The 22,492-nt window shown below is 32.9% G+C and overlaps 1 protein-coding gene and 1 long non-coding RNA gene across 2 annotated transcripts; one reads left to right on the top strand and one right to left on the bottom strand.

The window, feature by feature from the left end:
* Positions 1-144: 144 nt before the first annotated feature.
* sonb (SON DNA and RNA binding protein b) lies at positions 145-18,492 on the bottom strand. Its single transcript, XM_088074402.1, has 20 exons — positions 18,336-18,492; positions 15,594-15,818; positions 15,201-15,235; positions 13,933-14,132; positions 12,992-13,182; positions 11,658-11,857; positions 11,309-11,573; positions 10,960-11,153; positions 8,088-8,240; positions 7,810-7,982; positions 6,812-6,946; positions 6,248-6,334; positions 5,170-5,391; positions 4,431-4,541; positions 4,194-4,310; positions 3,068-3,215; positions 2,896-2,964; positions 2,388-2,503; positions 1,591-1,692; positions 145-820 (listed from the first exon to the last, which is right to left on the bottom strand). Exons 1-20 carry the CDS (start codon positions 18,416-18,418, stop codon positions 743-745), a joined length of 2,904 nt encoding a protein of 967 aa, XP_087930528.1. The 5' UTR covers positions 18,419-18,492; the 3' UTR covers positions 145-742.
* A 2,122-nt stretch (positions 18,493-20,614) lies between these two features.
* Positions 20,615-22,177, top strand: LOC148185526 (uncharacterized). The gene is made up of 4 exons (XR_015775875.1): positions 20,615-20,680; positions 21,009-21,072; positions 21,174-21,296; positions 21,800-22,177. It is a non-coding gene; the product is annotated as an uncharacterized LOC148185526 (long non-coding RNA).
* Positions 22,178-22,492: the final 315 nt, after the last annotated feature.

Raw genomic sequence — 22,492 nt, forward strand, 5'->3', positions numbered from 1 at the left:
CCCTCCTCCTGTGAGCGTAGACAGGTATCTGTCTCAGTTTGACCATGTTTATTTTTGAGTCCAAGTTAGTGCAACCTGGGTTCAGATATACAAGTGTTCAGATTATAGGCACTAGTGCCAAAAACACGCAGTGATGTGGCTTCATTTATTTATTTACATAAATATAATCTTTATTCTGTTCACACAATTTTAGACGGTTAGTTCCATAAAATGCAACAGTCTCTTGTATGAGAAACGTATTGTTAGGAGGACGTCTGGCAACAAATGTAATGCCAGGGACATTGACCAACAAGACATAAATTTTTCATTTAACAGCCCGATTTGACTCTGCTGTGGCGCGACCAACACCAAACCCACTGTAGAACAACTCATCTACAACGGGTCAGCTAATAAATACCAGGCTGAAACACTACTTTATCATACATACATACATACATACATAATTACATACATACATGCCACCAACATTTCTCATGATGGAGAGTTGTTTAAAATCCTTAAAAACTTGGCAAAAATATATTTGCCACCTAGTCATGACTTAAGTGTGTGAATTTGTGGATTCCTAGGTAGCCTCCGTACGAAGACACCACTGTGTCATCGGTATACAGTATAAATAAGTCACCGAGTGGAAATGATGGACTGGTTATTTAGCGGGACTCGAGAAACTCTTTCTGTCAGTGTCCCGCAACTGAAAAGAGAATTTAGTGAAATGGTTCAGTCAGTCTCACTATCGTGTGGATTTCTATGTAGAAAACAAAGGACCGGTAGAGGCAGCGGTGAAGACGGGGCCAGTGTAAAGTCCTGGTCCATCAACAGGAACCTAAGGATAAAATAAACCACATTTGCACAGAAACAAGCATAGAGTTAATCTTTCGTGATAAGCACACAAACAGAGTTTTAAAATGTACACCGGGATTTTTTTAAATGATAAGCAAGACAAATTCTGTGTTTAAGTAAAAACATTAGGACGCATTAACCCTGCTCTGGAATCGTCTAAATCGCCATTTAGGACAAAAGGATCTGATTATTCGAATGATATAATGATGATGGCTCCTCTTTTGTGAAACCATCGCCCAGTTTCGGTCCAGCAGGCAGACACCGTTTCCGCATTCAAGAGTAGTTTTTAAGACTTTCCTCTTTGATAAAGTTTTTGCTAAACTAGGGCTGGCTCAGGCCTGCCTTGGACTATCTCCTAGGTAGGCTGATATTGGCCTAGTCTTTTAGGGGACTTCCTATGATACACTTAGCTTGTCTCTCTCTGTCTCCAACTGCAAACCTTCATGTTTCCGCACTTTAGAGTAGACTTCATGAAGCCTACTAGGGGCTGGCACAGGTGTGCCCTGAACCAGCCCCTAGTTAGGCTGGCATAGGCCTAATCTGCCGGGGGGACTTCCTATGATACACTGAGGTCCTCTCTCCTTCCCTCTCTCTCCATTTGCAAAATTTGATTTCTGTATTTTTTTTTAATGACAATTTCCAAAATTTTATTTGCATTTATTTCTTGCATGCACCTACTTAGAAAAATAGAATTATACTCCATCTTTGTTGGAGACACTCAACAACTGCTTGTATTATTATGATCAGTCTTACCTCTCCAAGGGCCTGCAGTGCAACTGTAGCTGCCATGGCCTTGGCGTGTTTCTTATTCGGACTAGCTGTCTGGGGCTGGTAGTCCACTCCATTTACTGTGACCTGGAGACAAAGTCAAATGTCACAATTTAACCATCGGAGGTTACATTAAATCAAAACAGCCTGCAAATGAGAGCCGAGATTAGAATAGGGGAGGCAAACAAACCTCATGCGCTTATATTAAAAAGAAGATGCTCAAGCTCTTGTGTGGACGAGAGTGCAACATCTAACCAATATCTAACCACCTATGCATTGAGGGAATTTATTTTAATTTGGCACAAACGTCCATTTGGACTCAACAATGACGTGACTAGATTTTGGTGGCCAAAGGTCGATGTCGCCATGACCTCTCATCTGTCCCCTTCTAGTGAACACGATGTCTCAAGAAAATATTTAGGGAATCTCTTCAAATTTGGCACAAACGTTCACTTGGACTAAACAACGAAGTGATTAAATTCGGTGGCCAAAGATCAACGTTACCATGACCTTGCGTCTGTCCCCTTTTTGTGAACACAACATTTCAAGAACAGCTTCAGGGAATTTTTTAAAAATTTGGCACAAACGTTGACATTTCTGCATTTAGTTCTTTCTCTGCCAAATAATTCCACTTAGGAAGGGGAAGTGGTGGACTGAGATGAAAGAGGTCTTGGTTAGATTTCATGAGTCGTTTATCTCTCTTGGATCTGAAGTAAGGGTAAGACGCACATTTTACTTCTTAAAATAATGAAAAGGAGCAAGACAGATTTAAAGTGACCCACCTTGAAGAGAAAGTTCTTGCGGTGATCAGGACCGCTGTGGTGAACCATTACAAAGTCTGGCTGCATGATCCGTCTCTTGTTACACAACTCGATGAGAGCAGACACCGGATGCTTCCCTGTGCACGGATAAAAAGGCACAATAAGAAGAAAGGGAGCACAAACGTCCCACAGAGATGACCTGAAGAAGTTCAACTCAAAACCTACCTTTTAAGTTTGGCTTTAAATTGAATTTCATTTACATACTGACTATTTATTTATACATTTTGGCATGTTTTTGCAGTTTCACTACTTCCTTTCCTTTTATTTTTTGTTGTTACTATTATTGTTTTATTTTTATTTTTTATTCTTTGGTTGTATTCAGCCTCTGGTGTTTCCTCACTTACATTAGAGTTCTGGTTTTATTTGATATTTTCTTATTAACAGAATCTGACGGATATATTCTCATAATATAATATATGACTTTATTTTCTAAATACATGCTGTGATTGTGTTTGCTGTGATGTTTTACCCATTAGATCTTTGGTTACCACCAGTCCTCCTGTCTGCTTTTGTGGTTTCTCTCCTTCAGCAACAAGTCCTGAAAAACAGAAAAATAATATAAGCACTTTAAAATCTCCTAAATATAGAAAATGCAATTTCTCGACCAACAGAAGGAAGCCCCGTGTTCTGTGGCGTCAGACCTTTGCGGTCCACCTTGAAGTCGATAATGATCGGCTCCACGGTGCCCTCGCGGTTCCTCCCTAAGCCCTCTCCCGTCTTCCAGCCCATTTTTCTCATCAGGAACTCCCCGACACCCCCTGATACTGGAGCGGCCCTGAGGAACTGGTCCTAAGCGAGACACAAACAGACACCATGAGACAGAGTAAAAAAGGGAAGAAAGATAAAAAGTCTTGTAATATTGTTGTGTCTTTTTCCCCAGAATTAAAAAATATAATAAAAGTTAGCAAAAAATGACATGAAAATAAGTTGGGGGGCATTATCAGATATTAAGAAAAAAAACTTTATATTTGTAGAATTGTATATTTGCAAATGCAAAAATAAATAATAATAAATTATATATAATGATAGATTAAATATCTAATTAGATATTTAAAAATACAGAAAAAAATACATATATAGTTTATTTTTCTTTTACTTTTTTAGCTTGTTGTCAGGTAATATTAGTCTAACTTCTTACTAATTTCCTGCTTATTTTCCCTTGTTTTTGAGAGAAATCAATTCAATTGTTTCAGGTTTCAAATGGTTAAAAAAAACCATAAAACTTATTTTTAGAGACCACTGCAGTTTTATCTGTTTGGTGTGCAATAATTTCATTTTATTTATTTATTATTTATTTTTTAACCATTATTTTATTATGTTATCTAATGTATCCTTGCACTTTAAATTTGCAATTATTTGTATTTTATCTTTCTTGTCATCATCATTAATATTTTTTTTCTTTATTTTATCTTTGTGAAATTACACTGCTCTTTTTAGACATAATATTATACTGTGCAATATTATTGTGATGACAGAGGCTTGTGAAGCCAGAGCAAATTAGTGTGGTTTCTTTTCAAAAAAGTTACCAGAAAATTACCCGAAAATAAGCAATAAAATAAAATAAAAATAAAAGTAGAAAAAAAAACCACACACACGAAAATGAAAAAAGTACAGAAATTAAAAAAAATATATGTATTTTTTTCTGTAACTTAATTTTAAATATAAAATTATGATTTTGAATGTAGTTTTTTGAACATGTGCTTGTAGTTTTTGATGCCTTTTTCCCATTTTTTAGAGTTACATGGCTCGTGAAAGGTTGTTCGTTACCTTCTTCAGCCATGCTTGCGGTCCGCTGGTGGACAGCTCCTCGGAGCTGAGGACCTGGGCTCCAGTGGAACCAGTAAACAGGCCGGGAACTGTGTTAGACTGGGCCCACGCGTCCACCTATCGAACAGAAATTCAGGTTAAATCTGACAGTCAAAAATTCCACTATTTTGATGAATTAAACAGTCTGGAGTGTGTGTGCAAGTAAAAAAAAAATAAATCTTAAAATACGCATGATACCTGCTCTTGTGCACGGCTGAGCATGCAGATGGCACTGACATCATAGGGGTTCTCAGCCAATCGCCTCTGAGCTTTGATTCTCTCCGTTACAGCCTGAGAGATATCTACTGGCTGCAGAAATAGAGAGAGATTAGATAGTAGACCGTATAAAAAGAAGACAAAAAATAAATAAATTAATTAAATTATTTATTTGAAGAGAGCATGCATTTTAAACCTTCTAAAAAAAATCAGAAAATAAAAACAAATAAAAAATGTTTTCTATAAAAATGAAAGAAAAAAACGTAAGTAAGAAAAAAAAATCGCCCAAATATTAAGAAAAAAAATATTAAATTAATTATTAATTAATTAATTCCCAGTTATGTCGCCTAATATTATTTATTTTATGACACTCAACAAATTTCCATGATTTTTCTTTTCCCCAAAATTTTCAGTGTTTTTTTTTTCTCTAGCTCCATGAGTTTTCCACACCTGGAAAATTTGACTGTTAATTTCCATGACTTTTCCAGGTGTCCTGCAGCCTTGTGCTTTTTTGGCAGCTTTGCATCAATATTAACTCGTCACAACTAATTTTTTTTTGCATAAACTGCAATTTAAAAGCTCAATCTTTAACCGCTGTTGCAACATTGATTTATTTAAATGTCGCTCACTCACTGTTAGTGAAGGAAAAAAACATCTGCATCCATGCAAACAGCTGCTTAACGTATGTATTCAGATTTCCCCTCCATACTTCACTTCTCACCTGCTGCAGCGGGTCAGGAAACACGCTGTCATTATCTGGCACAGACGCCGGCTGTTCGGCAGCCTCTGCCGACCCCGCCGCCGCCGTCGCCGTCTCACCTGACGATGAGCCGGCCGTTGCTATGGGAACAGCGGTCAGGGCCTTTCTGGAGCCGGCTGGAGCTTTTTCTGCAGTTTTGTCGACCGGAACCCATTCTCCGTACGCACCAAGTGTCTCGCCCTCCTGGACAGCAGTAATAACACATCACATAACTCACACGGCATTATCGAACTGCTGTGTGATAATATTTCCGAATATATAATCTGTGACGTTTGTTTTTCATATGGTTTATTGATTGCTTGGAACAAACAAAGCGCTTGCACCCTCATTGGTACTTTGCACCTCCTGTTAATCGTTTAACCCTTTTAAAAACTTGAGCATGTCGGCTTGATTTCTTTCAAAAATTAGCAAGAAATTAGTAAAAACTTACAAATGATTGCCTGGAAAATAAGGATTAAAAAGAAAGAAAGAAAGAAAGATTTAAAAAGAAATTCACCTTAAAATGTGTCAAATCAATCAATCAATCAAAGAAAGTAAAAATAAAAACAAGCAAACAAGAAAAAAAAATGTATTCATGCTAATGATTTAAAAAAAAAAATTCCTTAGCATTTCATTGACCTGAAAATTACCAAGAAATTGGTAAAAAAATGTTAGATAAATAAATAAAAAATGAAAATATATATATGAATAAATAAAGAAAAATAAAAAGAGGAAGTAAAAAAAAACAAGGCAAATAAGACTTTGAAAAAAATGCTATGATAATTCTAAAAATAAGTTTTCCCTAGCATTTTTTTCTTTTTTCCCCTCAACATTTTTCCCTAGCTTTTTCTTTAAAAAAAAAAAAAAAGAATTTCCTGTTTCTACTAATGTCTTGCAATTTGTGGAACATTAATTACCAAGTTCCTTGTTAAGTTTTTTTTTTTTACAAGAAATCGCACCAATTTGCTCAAGTTTCTATGGGTTAGAAAGTGACATCGCGCCGGGTTTCAAAGGGTTAACAACGTTTTAAGATACAAATCTGAAGCACTTGTATTCAGACCTTTTTCCGATGTTGGGAACCTGAAGAGACAGGGAACTCTTTGGCCATGCCGGCGTCGCTGCGCACTGCTGGACGAACCGTCGTGTTCTGAAGGGAAAAATTATATAAATTATAATTTTTTTATTAAATGGAAAAAAAGGATGAATATCGACTGTTGTTAATACCATATATTTAATGGCAGTCCAGTATATATTTGGTAAAAAAAACAATTATATCAGTGTGAATTTTTTCACCATTTCTGAGCTGTTTTCACAATAGTGTAAATGTAAAAAAAACGTGTAAATAATATTAATCCAAGTAATATTATTAATTCCATTGTCACGATCGATATATGTTTGTATACTAACATATTACATACATACATTACATATTACATTATAACAGTAAATAATTTACATTTTTCTTTCTGTTTTAGTGCTACTATGAATGGCCATTTTTAAAAATAAATAACATTTAAAATTTTAAAAATTATTTTAAAAAATCTGAAAATTAAAAAAAAAAAAAAAAAACGTGGTTATTTTCGGATATATTTTCAGTATGGTGCAGCCTGTGTGTGGACGTTACGTTGATGCTGAAGCTGATGGCTTTCTGCTCCCGGAGAGCACCTCCTCCAAAGGGTTTCCCATCATCCTCTTCGTCCGAAACGTGAGGCACTGCAACCGGCAGCTCCCCTTTGCTGTCCACAATCATCTTGCATTTCTACAAACACACACACACACACACACACACACACACACACACACACACACACACACATACACACACACAAAGCAAATTAAGAACTTATTTATTATCCATAAATGCAAATTCACAGGAGGAAGATGACGCTTTATTGCTTTTAAGTGTTAATTTTATATTAAAAAAAAACAGGAATTAAACAAAAAAAAAATCTATGACTCAATGTCGTCTATAAAAAAGCCTCTTGGGCATTAACCCTTTGAAATTGAATATTTCCCCGAGTTGCATTCAGATATCTTTGTCAGATACCTTTAATATCGGAGGTTTGCTTTCTTTTGAAAATATGGTAAAAAAAGGCAATGAGCAATTTGATAAAAACTGCTCGCAAAAAATAAGTAGCTTTGGATTTTTTAAATTTTTTTTTAAAAAGTCCAAAAACTATATTTATAGTTATCATAAATATATATTTTAAATTATTGTTCAGAATAATTATTTTTGATCATTTTCTTTTTTCTTTTATTTTTTAATTTTTTTTTTTAGGATATTTTCCTTACAATTGTCCTGCTTATTTTTTGGGTAATTTCTTCTTTTTGTAATAAATCGAGCCAATTTGCCCAAGTCCCAAGTCTTTCTTTGGATTTTTGACTCTAAATTCACCAATTTTGGTGTACAGCCTTTCTGGTTTGAGATTCACAATCCTACTATAAATCATGACCTGAATTTATTTTCAATTCAATTCAATTTTATTTATAAAGCCCATTTTCACAAAACAAAGTTTGCCCTAGAGGGCTTTACGGGATACGACGTTAATTCCTTGCTTGCCTCTTAACATAAAAGTTGATTCGATTTCTTTCCGCGTGCAGAAAAACTCGGTCGGCACTTACATCTGTAAACTCCTTGATGCTGATGCTGTTGGCCTGCTTCGCCACTTTCTTCTTCACTTCCTCCAAAGCGGCGATGTTGACTTGGGCGGCGACGGGGGGGGGCTTGTTGGTGATGGAGGGCAGTGGGAGCAGCGAGGACATGCCCATGTTGGTCAACGCTGCCGTCATGGTGGCTAAAAAAAAAAAATGTACAAAAAAAAAAAAATTCACTTTTGATTCAAGTTTTTTAACTATTTTTCTGGCTATTTGACCATGAAAAAAAGGAGTGGAAATGGTACCAGCGGTCATACTGGCCATAGCGGCGTTCATGGCCATGGTCGGCATAACCAGGGGGAGCACTGAGGTCCTCAGGCTGGCAGGGATGGGCATTCCTGCTTTGGCACACATGGCAGCAGCATTGGCCTTGGCGATTTCTAACAACTGCTCCTTATCTGAGAAAACAGCAATCAGAAATCAGAATGAGAAATACTTTTTTTATGACCCGGGGGGACATTGTGGTTCCTTACAGTCACTCTGACGCATAGCCAAGCATAGAGAAATACAGCAAGTACGAAAAAATATAAAATAGAAATACAGCAATAGTAAAATTAATAGCACTACTGCGTAAATATTTTTAAAAATTATTATTATTTTTTAAATTGTATTTCTTAATGGCAGGGGCCGGTTACGGAAAATGAATGAATGAATGTATTTCGTCATGATTTTTTTTTTTTTTCTTCTCTTTGAAATCGGAGAAAATGAGCTTTGTTAACATGTAAAAAAAAAAACAATTAGCAACTTAACAACAAGTGGGAAGAAATTATTATATAAATATATATAAGAAATAGAAATATATATATTATTATATAAATTACTAAAAAGTTTTTTTTTTAAATTTGCAGAAAAATAATGCAAAACTAGACACCAAAAATAAAATACTAAAAAGTTATTAAAAAATTACAAGAAAAATAATGCAAAACTAGACACCAAAAATAAAATACTAAAAAGTTTTTAAAATTACCAGAAAAATAATGCAAAACTAGGCACCAAAAATAAAATACTAAAATGTTTTTAAAAATTACCAGAAAAATAATGAAAAACTAGATACCAAAAATAAAATACTAAAAAGTTTTTAAAAAATTACCAGAAAAATAATGCAAAACTAGACACCAAAAATAAAATACTAAAAAGTTTTAAAAATTGCCAGAAAAATAATGCAAAACTAGACACCAAAAATACTAAAAGTTTTTAAAAATTACCAGAAAAATAATGCAAAACTAGACAACAAAAATAAAATACTAAAAAGTTTTTAAAAAAGTACCAGAAAAATAATGCAAAACTAGACACCAAAAATAAAATACTAAAAAGTTTTTAAAACATTACCAGAAAAATAATGCAAAACTAGACACCAAAAATAAAATACTAAAAAGTTTTTTAAAATTACCAGAAAAATAATGCAAAACTAGACACCAAAAATAAAATACTAAAAATTTTTTTAAAAATTACCAGAAAAATAATGCAAAACTAGACACCAAAAATAAAATACTAAAATTTTTTTTAAAAATTACCAGAAAAATAATGCAAAACTAGACACCAAAAATAAAATACTAAAAAGTTTTTAAAAATTGCCAGAAAAATAATGCAAAACTAGACACCAAAAATAAAATACTAAAAAGTTTTAAAAATTACCAGAAAAATAATGCAAAACTAGACACCAAAAATAAAATACTAAAAAGTTTTTAAAAATTACCAGAAAAATAATGCAAAACTAGACACCAAAAATAAAATACTAAAAAGTTTTTAAAAAATTGCCAGAAAAATAATGCAAAACTAGACACCAAAAATAAAATACTAAAAAGTTTTTAAAAAATTGCCAGAAAAATAATGCAAAACTAGACACCAAAAATACAATAATAAAATGTTTTTAAAAATTACCAGAAAAATAATGCAAAACTAGATACCAAAAATAAAATACTAAAAAGTTTTTAAAAATTACCAGAAAAATAATGCAAAACTAGACACCAAAAATAAAATACTAAAAAGTTTTTAAAAATTACCAGAAAAATAATGCAAAACTAGACACCAAAAATAAAATACTAAAAAGTTTTTAAAAATTACCAGAAAAATAAAGCAAAACTAGACACCAAAATAAAATACTAAATTTTTTTAAAATTACCAGAAAAATAATGCAAAACTAGACACCAAAATAAAATACTAAAATTTTTTTTAAAAATTACCAGAAAAATAATGCAAAACTAGACACCAAAAATAAAATACTAAAATGTTTTTAAAAAATTACCAGAAAAATAATGCAAAACTAGATACCAAAAATAAAATACTAAAAAGTTTTTAAAAAATTACCAGAAAAATAATGCAAAACTAGACACCAAAAATAAAATACTAAAAAGTTTTTAAAAAATTACCAGAAAAATAATGCAAAACTAGACACCAAAAATAAAATACTAAAAAGTTTTTAAAAAATTACCAGAAAAATAATGCAAAACTAGACACCAAAAATAAAATACTAAAAAGTTTTTAAAAAATTGCCAGAAAAATAATGCAAAACTAGACACCAAAAATAAAATACTAAAAAGTTTTTAAAAAATTACCAGAAAAATAATGCAAAACTAGACACCAAAAATAAAATACTAAAAAGTTTTTAAAAAATTACCAGAAAAATAATGCAAAACTAGACACCAAAAATAAAATACTAAAAAGTTTTTAAAAAATTACCAGAAAAATAATGCAAAACTAGACACCAAAAATAAAATACTAAATTTTTTTTTAAAAATTACCAGAAAAATAATGCAAAACTAGACACCAAAAATAAAATACTAAAAAGTTTTTAAAAAATTACCAGAAAAATAATGCAAAACTTGACACCAAAAAGTTAAAAAAAAAAAAGACATTAAATGAACTGCAACAAGTGTCAATAATAAAATAAAATATTAACTCTTTCTGTTAAATAATTTTAAATATATAATTATAACAATTACAGCTATAGTTTTTGAGCATTTCTTTCTTGTTTTTTGATGATTTTCAAATAATATCTCTACCGCTGAATGCGGCACACGAAAATGACTTAATCCAGGTTTTAAAGGGTTAAATGTGTTTGTGCCGAGTACTACTGCAGAAAAAAAAAGGAAAATTAAAAAAAGTACACAGTCTGACCCAGTTCACTGATGCGCTGAGGGCTGTTGCTCGAACTGCAGAGTTTCCGAGAGGGGGATCTATTTTTGCGGAGGATGAGCACAGGGGAGTGGCTCGGCTCTCGTTTCCAGCGGTCCCTCTGGCTGTATGTGTTCCTCCTCCAACCCCGTGACACCGAGCGCGAGCGTGACCTCCGCGACCGCCGGCCCCCTGACCTGCGCACACGAAAATCATTTGCAAAAAAAAAAAAAAAAACCAACTGCTAAAACAGATCTTTACATGAAGCAAAATGATAAAAAAATATAAAATTTTAAAAAAGAAGAAGAATTGCTAACATACAATAATACGGCTGCACAAAAGGTGACCCTACCTAGACCGTGACCTCCTCTTCTTTGAAGGACTCCTGGACCTGGACCCCCTCCTCTGGTTCCTACATGGGGACTTGGATCTTTTCTGCCTCTTTGATGACTTTGCCTCCTTTTTCCTCTGCGGGGACTTGGACGCTTTCCTCCTCTTCTTCGTTGGTGATTTAGTGTCCGAGGATCTGTGTTTGGACGCTTTCAGCTGAGGGCAGCTGGGCTCAGTGGTCTGCTCCAGTTCAGTAGATGTGGACTGGGCTGCACCAGAACCTGCAACTATAATATCAGACAACAGATCATTTGGATGACGAACAAACGTCTTAGAAAAGTGGGAGTGGAAGCGCGTCAAACAGGTCCTACTGATATTTCCTGTTGTGTCCTCCGCTTTGTCCTCTTTGTCCTCTGGTGGCTTTTCGCTCTGATGCAGATTCGTGCTGGACTCTGTCAGCTCCTCTGCTCTGATGCTGCTCCGGGTCGGACTGGAGGCCAGCTGAGGGGGCTGGAGGCCTTTCGCAGGACCCTGGGTGGATCCATCCAAAGCCTGCCTCTTCTCTGAGGAGCTACCGGTAGCCACGGCAACCACATCGTGGCAAAATAAAGCAACATCACAGTGAGAGACGGCACTTGGCTTAAAACACCTGTGACCTTTGACATTAAGATTAGTTTATTCTAGAGTCTAATTGGACATTTGTGCCAAATTTGAGGAAACTTCCGAATGACCATCCTCAGATATTGTGTCCATAAAAATGAGATGCATGCAAGGTCACGATGACCTTGACCTTTGGCCACAAAACTCTAGTCGGTCCTCATTATTGAGTCCAAGTGAATGTTTCAGTTAAATTTGAAGAAATTCCTGAAAGGTGTTATCTAATCAGTTTATCCTTGAGTCCAAGTGAATGTTTGTGCCAAATTTGCAGAAACTCCCTCAAGGTTTTCTTGACTTATCGAGTTCACGAGAATGACATGAATGCAGCTCTTCCATGACCTTGATCTTTGAGAAACAAACTGTAATCAGTTTATCCTAGAGTCCGCTAAAACGTTTGTGCCAAATTTGCAGAAACTCCCTCAAGGTTTTCTTGACTTATCGAGTTCACGAGAATGACATGAATGCAGCTTTTCCATGACCTTGATCTTTGAGAAACAAACTGTAATCAGTTTATCCTAGAGTCCGCTAAAACGTTTGTGCCAAATTTGAAAGAAAATGACCTCAAGGTTTTCTTGACTTATCAAGTTCACGAGAATGACATGAATGCAGCTTTTCCATGACCTTGATCTTTGAGAAACAAATTGTAATCAGTTTATCCTAGAGTCCGCTAAAACGTTTGTGCCAAATTTGCAGAAACTCCCTCAAGGTTTTCTTGACTTATCAAGTTCACGAGAATGACATGAATGCAGCTTTTCCATGACCTTGATCTTTGAGAAACAAACTGTAATCAGTTTATCCTAGAGTCCGCTAAAACGTTTGTGCCAAATTTGAAAGAAAATGACCTCAAGGTGTGCTTGACTTATCAAGTTCACAAGAACAGGTAGAATGCAAGGTCGCTCTGTCCTTTGACCTTTGACCACCAAAATTTAATCAGGTTATTGTTGAGACAATGTGAATATTTGTGTCAAATTTGAAGAAACATTATGCTATCGCCAGCGTGGAGGCATAAAAAATATGTTTCTTTGTATTCATACTGGTCTCCTCATACCTGGACCGGGTCCTGTGCCGCTGTGAACCGGATCGGGAGCGAGTCCTCGATCTCTGGCGGTGGTGTCCGGACTGAGAGTTCCTCCTCACTGAACAGGAATGTGTGTGAGAGTGGGAATGTGAGCGTGAACGTGATCGAGAACTCCTCCTGCCTCGTCTGTCCTCGTCTCCTCTGACTTTATTGGAGCTGTCCTGTGAGGACGCAATACAGAAAGACAAGCCTGATTTTATCATTAGTCCCCTACGGCGGTGGACAAAGTACTCAGACCCTTTACTTCAGTAAAAGTACTAATACTACACAGTGAAATTACTCTGCCACAAGTGGAAGTTCTGTATTGAAAATGTTAAAGTAAGTATAATCAGGAAAATATAAAGTATTAAAAGTAAAAGTACCCAATGCAGAAAAATCTTAAAAACACAGAAAAATATGCCAAATTATAATTATCAGAAAAAAAAGTATTTTTAAAAAAAATTAAAAACCCCTTACCCTCTCAAAATTATTTAAAAAAAAAAATTCAAAATTCAAAATGATCAAAAAAGCAAAATTAACCAAATATTCAAGTATAAGAATTGAAAAAACGCATACTCCAAAACGTCATAATTACTAAATGAGAAAAAAACTCAAAATTATAACACAATAAAGAAAGAAAGAAACACTCAAAAACCTCAAAAATATTAGAAAATTATAGATTTAGAGTTTTTAGATTATAAAAAAAGAAAAAAAAAATAGAAATATATATATAGGGATAAAATAATAATTTTTTTTTTTTACAAAACAGCATTTTTTTTTGTGTTGTTTTATGCAAATAATCTTCATTTGTAAAGAAACTAAAAGGCAAAGGTTAGTATAACTGCATCATGCATTATAGTTTCAGGCCCTCAAAAACACAGAATATGTTGCCTTTTTTTATTTTTATTTTTTATTTTTTATAGTGTATTCACCTGTTTCGGGATGATGTCGGGGAGCTCCACTCGTCGCCTCGGCGATAAGCGTTGAGAACAATCTTTCTCCCTCTGCTTCGACGTGAACTCCGAGTCAGAATCGGACGAGTTCTCGTCACCTTTCCTTCGTTTCTTCTTCTTCTTCCTTTTTCCGGACGAATGCCGTTTGTGGCATGCGGACTTGTTCGTGTTCTCCTCACCTGAACAGACAGCTCAGCAGCTCTGTGCCAGTACAGTACTACAGTTCTACTACAGAAATTACTGTATACCTGCAGAGTATGTGCAGACAGGCACAACCCCAAATCCCCCAAAAGTTGGGAGGCTGAGTAAAATGCAAATAATAACAAAATGCATCATTTGCAAGTCATTTTTGAGCTATTTTTCAACCGAATAGTGTTCATTCTGTGTTTCAACATTCTGTATATAAATACAGAATATGTATAAGTTTGCAAAAATAAAATGAAATAAAAAATGCACTTATTGTTTGAAGATCGAAATTAATTGAAACAGATTTTCAAATAATTGCTGTTTTTATTCAGGTTTTAAACAGCATCTCTACGTCATTGGAATCGGGGCTGTATGTGATTTTGAAATCTTACTGAGTATTAAAACGCGGCCGGGCAAAATCACTTGATGAGGCGCACATAAGCCGAAATGTTTTAACCCTTTGAAATTTGGAACAGCATCAGTTTTATTGAAGAAAATTACTTAAAAATTTGTTCTAAAAAAAAGGGGTGGGGGGGTATTAAAAAAATTATTAAAAAATTTTAAAAAATAGGGAAAAAAATCTGGAAAAGTATATTTAATTAGAGATATACAATATAACTATTACTATAATTATAATATTTTGTAATTAAAATTATGTTATAAATAAATATATAAAATACATGCATATATATATATGTTTTTGTTTTTTTTTACTTTTTCTTCTCATTTTTTTGTTTGTTTTCCTTACTTTTTTGCGTGCTTATTTTCAGGTAATTTCCTTGTACCATTTTTAGTAATTTTTTGTACATTTTTGGGCCATGTTTCGTGAAGTTTCTTCTTGCCTTCTCTCCCTTTTTTTTGAGAAGAAATCAAACCAATGTGCTCAGTTTTCAGGTTTCTGGAAGCACGCTGGCAAAGGATATTTTAGTACACAATAGCACTTCGTAGTGTTACACGTACTTTCAATATTATAAATGATTTGGGGTTTTTTTTTCCATCACAACTAGTCAACAAAACGCTGTATAACTGATGCTGTTAACAAAAATAAAAGACAGTCTTACCTTGCTCCTTACTGGCGTCTGTTGGCGTTCCTCTTCTGTGAAGCAAAGAAAAATAACATTTTGGCTATGTTTTTTTTAAAATACATTTTTCTGCAATTTTTAAAGAAAAAAAAAAGATTTTTATATATATGTTTACATACATTATATATATATATGTTTTTGGCTAATTTTAAGAAAAACATTTTGGCCATTTTTTTCTTAAATATTTTTGGCCAACAATAGTTTTTCTAAACTTTTCCTGGCCTTTAAATTGCTATTTTGCAAATTCCATGACTTTTCCAGGTTTTTCATAACTGTAAAAGCCTGGTTTATTCATGGTATTATAGACACTTTATGATAGCGTTTAAATTATTTAAATAATTTAATTGTTGTTAGTATTGACTGCTGTGTTACCTTGAGTGATGTTTGCTTCCTCTGTCAGCATCTGCCCCCGACTCCGAGCTGCTCTCCTTCTCCTCCTTCTCTCGGTTTCTCCTCTTCTTCTTACTTTTGTGTTTTTTGTGCTTTTTATGCTTCTTGTGTGAACCGCTGCTCCTCACGTCTTCCTGTTTGTCTCTCTCTGAGGCGGCTTTCTCTGCCTGAACCTTTTCAATCCCCACAGCGACTCCTTCAGCAGCACTGACGCACACACAGGCAGAAAAACACACATTAACATCTGATATATGATATAAGTGATTTATTATTTCTTTCAAAAACAAAGGAAAAAGGCAATGAGCAAAAAAAAAAAAAGACACAAAAACTAGCAAGAAATTAGTAAAAAAAAAGTACAAAAATTACCTGAAAATAAGTCAAATAAATAAATGAAAAATAAGTTTAAAAAAAGGCAAACATGACTAGAAAAAGTGCTTTAAAAAACTACAATAATTATCATTTTAAATGTGTAATTCATGCAATTATAAATATAGTTTTCCCCTTCTTTTTTTCCCCCCATTTTTCAGCAATACATTTTCCCTGGCTTTTTTTTTACTTTTTTAAATTTCCATATTGACTAATTTCTCGCAATTTGTGGAACATTTCTTCCCAAATTTTGCTTCTTCTCAAACAAATCAAAGCTCATAGCAACATATTGTAATATTCACACGTTCAATTAAATTCTGAACGTATTTGTCATCATACCTAATTTATTAAAACTATAATTATATATGATAAATTATGTCATAGCGCTCAATAAATTAAATTTAAATAAATTTGCAAAGAGAGTGTTTATATGCAGAAAATTCTTCACCTTTTTTTGGAAAATTGGGAGCAAAAAAAAAAAAGTTTTATTCGCTGCAGGTTTAACAGATTTATTAAATCAAGTTACTCAAATAACACTGATATTATTTTACATTGAAAAAAATATATATATAAAACTAGCAAGAAACTAGTAAAAAGTACAAAAATTACTTGAAAATAAGTCAAATAAATAAATGAAAAATTAGTTTGAAAAAAGGCAAACATGACTAGAAAAAGTGCTTTAAAAAAACTACAATAATTATCATTTTAAATATGTAATTCATGCATTTATAAATATAGTTTTCCCCTTCTTTTTTTTCAATTTTTCAGCAATACATTTTCCCTGGCTTTTTTTTTACTTTTTTTTTTTTTTTTACTTTTTTAATTTCCATATTGACTAATTTCTTGCAATTTGTGGAACATTTCTTCCCAAATTTTGCTTATTCTCAAACAAATCAAAGCTCATAGCAACATATAATAATAATAATAATAATAATATTCACATGTTCAATTAAATTCTGAACGTATTTGTCATCATACCTAATTTATTAAAACTATAATTATATATGATAAATTATGTCATCGCGCTCAATAAATTAAATTTAAATAAATTTGCAAAGAGAGTGTTTATGTGCAGAAAATTCTTCACCTCTTTTTGGAAAATTGGGAGCAAAAAAAAAAAAAAGTTTTATTCGCTGCAGGTTTAACAGATTTATTAAATCAAGTTACTCAAATAACACTGATATTATTTTACATTGAAAAAAATATATATATAAAACTAGCAAGAAACTAGTAAAAAGTACAAAAATTACTTGAAAATAAGTCAAATAAATAAATGAAAAATTAGTTTGAAAAAAGGCAAACATGACTAGAAAAAGTGCTTTAAAAAAACTACAATAATTATCATTTTAAATATGTAATTCATGCATTTATAAATATAGTTTTCCCCTTCTTTTTTTTTCAATTTTTCAGCAATACATTTTCCCTGGCTTTTTTTTAACTTTTTTTTTTTATTTACTTTTTTAATTTCCATATTGACTAATTTCTTGCAATTTGTGGAACATTTCTTCCCAAATTTTGCTTATTCTCAAACAAATCAAAGCTCATAGCAACATATAATAATAATAATAATAATAATAATAATAATATTATAATAATAATAATATTCACACGTTCAATTAAATTCTGAAAGTATTTGTCATCATACCTAATTTATTAAAACTATAATTATATATGATAAATTATGTCATCGCGCTCAATAAATTAAATTTAAATAAATTTGCAAAGAGAGTGTTTATGTGCAGAAAATTCTTCACCTCTTTTTGGAAAATTGGGAGCAAAAAAAAAAAAAAAGTTTTATTCGCTGCAGGTTTAAAAGATTTATTAAATCAAGTTATCCAAATAACACTGATATTATTTTATATTTAAAACAGCAACCAGGACAAAAACAACACAGCTGCATTAACACAATGTGGATTTTATGCTCATGAAATGTTGTTTTGGCTCAAAAACGTAAGAAATCACTTGATTTGAAAGTGTGTGTGGAGTGTGTGGATTTAAAAAAAAATATATAAGACACTAATTTTGACTCAAATTTGCGTTTGTTGACAAATGTACCCGGTTTGAATTTAGCTAGCTAACATGCAAAACTGTGTGATTTCGACAGCAAAACACACACGCGAAAAGCTTTACCGGCTTCTTTAAGTCACCACACCGAACCGGGACTTTTTAACACGAATAAAAAAATACATTTTTAACGTTTACATTTCGGTTAGCTTGTGCGGGAACGTTATATTCGGGAACCGGCCGCTGGAGCATTAGCTTAACAAAAACTACAATTTTTTTGAAGTTCTTTTTCCGCGTTTACTGACTGTGTTTAGCTGTCGCTACAGACGAAAATAAAATATAACATTGACAAACCTTCTGTCTTCATTCTGATCTTCTATTTCTCTGATTTTATTTAATATAAAATCTTGGAAAATTTGCTCTAAGTTGGCCGCCATGTTTTGGTGTGCATCTTATTAAAAGTCCGGGTAGGAACATGGTAGGAAGTGGTCAGTGCTACGTTCCGGGTGAGTCCCGCTTTAGGTTTTAATAACAATACTACTACTACTACATCTTACTACTACTACTACTACTACTACTACTACTACTTCTGCTAATAACAATAACAATAACAATAACAATAACAATAACAATAACAATAACAATAATAATAGTAATAATAGTAATAATAATAATAATGATGATAAAAATAAAAATGATGATACGAAATCCCCTCTGTTCCAGCACTGCAATTAACCCTTTAAAATCTGGAAGAAGGAAGAAAAAGACAAAAAAAAAAAATGTGCTTCAAAATTATGAGAATTTTCGGTGACATTACTTAAAATATATTATTATAATAATTATAAATATAGATGCAGTTAGAATTATTTCCCCTAGTTTTTTTTCTTTCTCTGGATACACACACACACACACACACACACACACACACACACACAAATGGAATAAAAAAGGCAATGACCTGGAAAAGGGCTAATATTTTTTTACTTTTTTAAAAATATAAGTACAATTTTTTCCTTTTTTTTCCATTTTTTTCTTTTTTCCCCTTGGAATTTACTTTTCATCTATTTTTATTTTTTTTATTTTATTTTATTGTGCTCTTTGCTTTTTGTTCTGTGCATTTTAATCTAAGTCAGTGATTAAGCTTCGGGCTTGAAATTCAGTAGCACAGTGACATCTAGTGGTTTAAAAAACTCATAGCAGCCCCTCAAAACTGAAGCCAAAACATTAAAACACATCAGTGTTATTACAGTTTCATCATATGTGTGTAGGGGAAGTCCTGCAAGTTATTTTTTAAGCTGTAATTTTTGCACAGGTTTATTTCAAGGGGAAATAAGTATTTTAACCTTTGAACCCTGAGCAAATTGGTGCGATTTCTTCAAAAATGTAATGACAATGAGTAACTTGATAAGTTAAATAAATGTTATAATTATGATACTACATGTTCCAAAGAAGTTCCAAGAAATTAGCTCATCTAAATATATATTTAAAAAGATGGGAAAGAAAGATATCAAGGGAAAAAAAAGAAAAAATCTGGTGAAAAAGTATGTATAGTTAATGATCATAATTACATATTTAAAACGTTACTGAATGATTGGGATTTTTAAGTACTTTTCCCAGGTTGTTTTCTTTTTTGAATTTTATTTTTATTATATATATATATATATATATATATATATTTTTATAATTATTTTATTTGTTTATTAATTATTATTTTTCCCGGGAATTTTCTCATACTTTTTAAAACAATAAATTTCAAGTACTGAACAACACTTTAAATAAAGCAGTGCAATCAAATGCAGTCAACCACAAGAACATGCTTTCTGTCTGTGTTGACAGGCTGTGGCTTGTCAGGAGTGACTACGACATAACTGACTTTACAATTGTGTTGCAAAACAGGAACCTGCAAGGAATCTCCCACTTCAGTCGCATGACAAAGAGAGGACCTTTGTCATGCATCTGGCATGCTGACTGCAGTGATAAATCAATGAATGAAAGCCTTTTTTATTTACCTTGATGGGAATTTTCTTTGTACAAATGAGCATAACAACTAACAATGATAACATGTAGCATAAAAACATGCAAGAAAACACAATAAAACATAAAAAAGAGCATAATCAGCAGAATTTTGAGGGTTTTACAGAGTTAATTTAAATCCATTAAAGTCATTAGTTAAGTTAAGTTAAGTTAAGTTAATCACAAACTCAGATTTTAACAAATTTGCCACCAAAATTTGTCATTATCTATTGACAGCCTATATATCAGCATCATTTTAAATATATAATTATGGACATTTTAAAAATAAAATAAGATCTGATAATCCCCCGCAGCTATTTTTTAGGTAATTTTCTTGCCTCTTTTTATAATAATAATAATAATTATTATTTTTTACATGTGAAAGCTGTCTGAACACAGCACAAAAGAACCGCTGTCAATCCACGTGTTAAAGGGTTAAGCAGTCTTTGTGCTTGTATTTACACACTGATACAAAGCTGTGCATTGTCTTTCTACAGAAATAAATCAGATCAGCGGTGATTAGGTTTAGCAGTGAGTCAGTGTAGATTCCCTGTAGGTTGCTGTTTTGCAACACTGCTGGAAAGTCAGTTATGTTGCAATCGGTCCTTGTGGTCGATTGCACGCCTGTATAAAAGGAAGAGCGTTGTGTTCAGGAAAGCCAGTTCTTCAGAGCATCTCAGCACAAGGTAACAACCCATCTCTGTACTTTACAAGTAGATTAGTGCTTCAGTTTACTTAAAATTTAGCTGTATTAACTTCATGCTGTGAGGTTGTTGCAATAAGTGAAATTACCTTGTTCTTTCTGTTTGCAACGGGCAAACTTATACATTAAAAAATGCATTAAAATGTACAAAAAAATATAAATCAATTTAAAAATGGATAAATAAATATGTAAAATGTAAAATAAAATGGAAAAAAGCTGCATGAGCTGTGTGGCATACTGTACGATGATTCATCTTTTTTCATGATCAAGCAAAAAATAACTTTTCTTTTTATGTATCATTTGAATTCAAGACCAAAAAGAAAAAAATGAAGGCTGCAGTGTGTGCCGTTTTCTTGTTGCTGACTCTGTATCAAGGTATGTGTGTTTTTTTGATTTGTTTCATATATATATATATATATATATACATGCATAACTTTGCAAATGCTCATATTTATTTGCATGTGTGTTGTTCTCAGGGGAGGCACTGGAGTGTAACTACTGTTTCTCAAAGGAGAGTGAGCTCTGCAACCCCACCAGCACTCAGATCTGCACAGGAAGAGCCAATGCCTGTGCTGCTGTCATATTCACTGGCGCGCTGAGTGAGTCCTGATACGGAGGCTCGAGTGTGAAAAATGATGATTTATTTATTATTTATTATTACTTAAATTATTCCATGAAATTTAAACAATTTTGCAGAAGTATTCAAATAGCCATTTTTTTCAGGTAGCTTGTGGCAAAACTATTCCAAGGTTTCCCTTAAAGCTTAAAAAAGTCTAAAATTTAGAACTATCCAAAATTAATTTTATTTATTCATTTATTTATATATTTATATTTATTTATACAAAACTTTGTTGGAGATATCCTGCAAATTGCAAGAAAAAAAGGGAAAAATTATAATAAATTTAAAATTATGTTACAGAATCGCTCTCTCTTTCTATATATATATGTGTGTGTGTATATAAAATCTTATTTCCTCTTTTTAAAGCTAATTTTTAGGTAATTTTCTCGTAATTTGTTACTAATTTCTTGCAAGTTTTGGGTAGTGACACATATCCACATACAGCATTTAATTTCATTTTTTTTGTTGTTTTTATCATTCCAGAGTCTTCGTTCCGGCAGTGCATGAACCTGGCGGTGTGTCAGGGCTACATCACAACACCCGGCGTGTACGCCAGATGCTGCAGCACCAACCTCTGCAACTGAGCCAATTCGTCAGCCTGAGACTCTTCGATGTCTGATCAGCCTCTGCTGACTTCATAGTGTGTTATCACATTAAAAAAACAAAGTCAGATTCTTTTTATGTTGTTAAAAAGATGAATGCTATTCATTCTCAGCTGAAAAGGTGTTATATGTTTTGAAGTTTAAGCGGTGTCGCTGAAAAACACCGGATGGCACTAGAGCACCGTGCACGATGAGCATTCACTTTGGCCGTGTGTTTTAATAAAGAGCTTTATTAAAAGAAAAATAATGAAATAAGTGACATTTTGATTGATGCATTTTGTGGTCTTTCTCCCTCATACGATGACAATTACCACAAATGGTGAGACTTATCATTTATTAAAGCCATTTCCATTTCACATTTCACCAGCGGCTTCATAACAGATTGTCTATTAAACACAATACTTGTCTCAGTCGCAGGCAAAGATCAGTGGAAATAAAAATAGATGTCTTCTCCCCTTTGGCTTCAGCTTTCAGCTCGCACGCCTGATGAGATGATGATTTGGCTCCTCACTTGTATGATTAATTTAGGATCCAAAAGGCTATTTTACATTTAACAGCTGTGGCAGACAGCCAC

The sequence above is a fragment of the Plectropomus leopardus genome, chromosome 24 (assembly GCF_026936395.1).
Source record: "Plectropomus leopardus strain MGB_pleo_1.0 chromosome 24, ASM2693639v1, whole genome shotgun sequence".
In the NCBI taxonomy this organism is placed as follows: domain Eukaryota; kingdom Metazoa; phylum Chordata; class Actinopteri; order Perciformes; family Serranidae; genus Plectropomus; species Plectropomus leopardus.